Genomic DNA, 3893 nt, shown 5'->3' with positions numbered 1-3893 from the left:
GCACCTGCCTGGCAAGGGCAAGGTCCTGAGCTTGATCCCTGGTAAGGGGGAAAAAAAAGAAAAGAAAAGAAAAAAGAAAGAAAGAGGTGTGGCCTCCGAGCAGCCAGAAATGCAGACTGGCAAAATGAGGCCTTGCTGCCTAAGAGTGAGACTGAGGTGGCAGCTAAAGAGGTTGGGCCAGAAGCTTGCCAGTTACTCCTGCTTCTCTGGTCCCCAGCAGGTTCTGCAAGGGCCACACAGGTGGCTAGGCCCCACTGCAGCCAGGGGTGTGGCTCTTGAGCAGCGTGTGGGCAGACCTCTAGGGTACAGGTCCACAGCCCCGCAGCCCAGGGAGATCTAAGGGGCTAGGGTGTTGTATGTTGTGAGTTGGGGCTGAAAGAAATGACGGAAGACCTGATGAATAGAGCCTCAGAGGTCTCACTGAGGTTCGCCTCTCTCCAAGCGAGCCCAGAGCCTCAGAAGCATCTCACATTTATTGAGGGCTAAAAGCAGGATAAGGACTGGGCATAACTACTTTGGTGAACACAAACTACTATCTCTACGGACTTCCACCATTTTCCTAGCACTAAATTTACACAATGCTAGTGTCCCAAGCAAGGGATCAAAGAACAGACAGGGCACCAGCAGCAGAAGCTGTTATCTGCAGCCTTGAATCCCAGCTTACCGGAATTTACAAGTGAGACAACAGCTCTCCTTGGGCTCTGTGCATTGCTCCTAGCTCCGTTGGGACATTAGGCTCCTGTCTCATATGTATATTTCTATAGAAGGGGACATCAGAGCTGGGGCAGATGAGGCAGATGGGTTTCAAGCTATGCTCAAACTGGAAACAACTTTTGAGTTGTCATGTGAGATGCTGAGATGGAAGCCTGCTGAGCCTTGTGGAGACAGGCAGTCATGTGCTTGTTACCACTGCTCACTAAGGAGGTGGCGTCTTCCATAAGGCACCCATATTTTACGCTACCTGCAACCCTGGGTGTAAAGCACTGGCTTGGGTCCCTCAGACACCTAGCTCAGCTGGCTGGGAGCTGTCGGAGTGGGCAATAGCAGGGCCGGCCTGGCTTCCACCTGTCCAGATGGCATTTGCCATGGGCCTTCTCCCAGATGAATGGCAACCACTTACAATCTAGAATGCATTCAGCCATGAGGGATGAAAAGATGGGGGTCACTGCAAGATTGAACCAGAAAATCAGGATGTCCAAAGGGAGACTTAAAGATGTTTTGAGAGAGAAAGAAAAAAAATCCCAGCTCCTAAGTACATGAACAAATCATGGAAAAGAAGGTGTATTAACAGAACCAGTGAACTCTTTAGAGGACAACTGAGGCAAAGGACAAAAAGCCCCCAGTCCCACAGAAGGTAGAGTTTTTCTAGGGACAGATTGAAAGGGGGAACCTGGTTTCTTTTAAAATATTTATTTAGAAAAATAAGCCAGGCTTAGTCTTCTCCCCTTGTGAGGGGTCACTTGGGCTCTGTGTGTGCTGTCGGTATTTGCAGCTCCATCCACATGGGGGTCCAGCCCACCCTGGCTGGCTCCATACTGCCAGGGGCCTCAGACCCCTCTGGCTGCTACAGTCTTTGCATTCAGTCTTGTCTAGCTCTCTGCCATCAGGACTCCAGTGGAAACAGGACAGTCTGGCCATAGTCTATATGTCACTCCCGAGGCCACAGGAGCGGTAGAGGTGGAGGCTCCGGGCTCTCCTTGCTGGAAGCTCAGGGCTGGAAGCGCGGGGAGCTGACATGGGGCTGGTGGAAGGCATGAGTGCTGTACACCACCTCAGGGGGTGACGGGGTGCTGGTGGCCAGCACAGAGCACAGGGGCTCGTGGTTGCTCAGCACCGACGTGAAGTACTTCAGCTCCTCGGTGAGCTGCTTGATCTCCTTGCGCAGGGCTGCATTCTGTTTCTCTAAGTCTTCACTCTCCTGTAAGAAGGATCATAGCCATCAGTCATTAATGTCAGGGATGGCCAGGCAGGGAGAGGTGAAGGTGAATCCAGGTTTGTTTTGCACAGCCATGGAGAAAGGCATCAGAGAATTTGTGTGTGCGTGTGCATGTGTGCTTGGATGCAAGTACATATATGTGCATGCATGTGCATGTGTGCTTGGATGCAAGTACATATATGTGCATGCATGTGGGCTTGGATGCAAGTACACATATGTGCACGCATGAGCATGCCCAGACGGTGGGGTGAGCCACATGAAAATGTGGATAGTTGTCCATTTTAACTGGTAAGAGTAACAACTGCACATAATTCAACCTGTCTTAATCCTTGCTTCTATTGCTATCACGAGATCCTGGAGACTAGGTAATATAGTATAAAGGAAGCAGGTTGGTGTAACTGGCAGTGCTGGAGGTCCAAGGACATGCCACAGAGCACTTGTGGCTTACAGTGAAGCCGCATACTTCTCCATGCTTGGTGGGAAGAGAGAAGGTCAGAGGATGAGTGGGGAAGAAGCTTGTGTGTAAGGAAGAAGGGAAGTGCTAGTGTCTCTAGAATAACCATTCTCGTGGTAACATGCTTAGTCCTGTGAAAAAGGCACCAATTCCTCCTGAAGACCTGTCCACCTCCAGAAGGCACCGCAACCTCTCCACACTGTTACAATGGAGACAAAACCTCCACATGAATTCTGGTGGGGACAAACCACAATCAAACCTCACCAAGGTACATTGTGATTGTGCTCTTTTGTACACACGTGTGTACAAGCAACACTGAGGGCTGAGAGTGGCAAGCATGTACCAAGGAAAATGGGCTGGCAGACTAGTGTCTGAGAATTTTTTTTTTTACTTTTTAATTTTACTTTTTAATTTTTTATAATGCATTTGGTACAGGGTCTCACTATGCAACTCGGACTCGTACTGATCCTCCTGTTTTCAGCCTCCTCGGTGCTGGGATTACAGGCATACAACACCATACCAGGTCTTGGTGGCCAGGGGCAAGGCTGGTGCTGCATGAGGTGCCAGGGATCAAACCCTGGTCCTTGCGCTGGCATAAACAGGCACTTAGTCCACTGAGCTATCTTACTGGCCCTTGTGAGGATATTTTAAATTTATTTCCACTCTGGAATACCACATGTTCTCTAAATGCTTTCGGAGTTTGCAGTTAACCTTACAGATCCATGGCTAATTGTCTGCTTCTCCAGGCTCTAGAACACTGATAACATCTTCACGGGTCAAAGGGAGCCATGGAGCCATGGTATTCTACTCCTTCTGCCCACCCAAGGGGGGTTTTACATGTAGACCCTACACATCACCCTTGGGAATGTATTCTAAGATGTTCCTAAAATCATTAGCAATATATATAACACCCAAGATATATCATGTTTTTGCTGTACCTATGATAAAATTTAATTTATAAACTGAACAAAGAGATTAGTGATAATTAATAGTAAAATAGAACAATTATGCTGTACTGAATATGCCGTACTGAAATTATTTAAAGCTTGTGCACTATTTATTGCTGGAATTTTTCGTTTCGTATTTTCAGACCACTGTTTACCACAGGTAGCTAAAACTGCAAAAAGGAGAAGCTTGTGTGAGGAGCTGCTGTACTCTGTGTTTCCAAAGCCTGTATAGAAATACAGAGTCCCTTTCTCTCCAGAAAAACCTCTCTCCTGTTGCTCGGGAGAAACTTCAGATTCGTGTTCATCGGAAATACTCAGGATTGGGGCTGGATAGTGAGACCCTGTACCAAATAAAAATAAATAAATAAACAAAAATAAATATTCAGGATAAGGACCAGTGATCCCAGATCATTTATTAATTAACAGTTGTACTCTGGTAATCAGGAATTATTGGAAAACAATCCTACCTTCAGAAAGCCCAGGGAGCTGAATTTCCCACGTGATTTTTTTTTTTTTTTTTTTTTTTTTTGGCGGAACCGGTGATTGAACTCATATC

The 3893-nt window shown here is 47.2% G+C and overlaps 1 protein-coding gene across 1 annotated transcript in view; it reads right to left on the bottom strand.

Moving 5' to 3' along the window:
* Nucleotides 1–1435: 1435 nt before the first annotated feature.
* The window catches only part of Batf (basic leucine zipper ATF-like transcription factor), a 20340-nt gene continuing 17882 nt past the window's right edge, over nt 1436–3893 (bottom strand). The window contains exon 3 of the mRNA XM_004624872.2: nt 1436–1918. Within this exon, the coding sequence (XP_004624929.1) occupies nt 1709–1918 (210 nt within the window). The 3' untranslated portion in view covers nt 1436–1708. The remainder of the gene's footprint in view (nt 1919–3893) is intronic.

The sequence above is a fragment of the Octodon degus genome, unplaced genomic scaffold (assembly GCF_000260255.1).
Source record: "Octodon degus isolate 3935 unplaced genomic scaffold, OctDeg1.0 scaffold00007, whole genome shotgun sequence".
Taxonomy (NCBI): domain Eukaryota; kingdom Metazoa; phylum Chordata; class Mammalia; order Rodentia; family Octodontidae; genus Octodon; species Octodon degus.
This window is presented reverse-complemented; position numbering and strand designations above follow the sequence as displayed.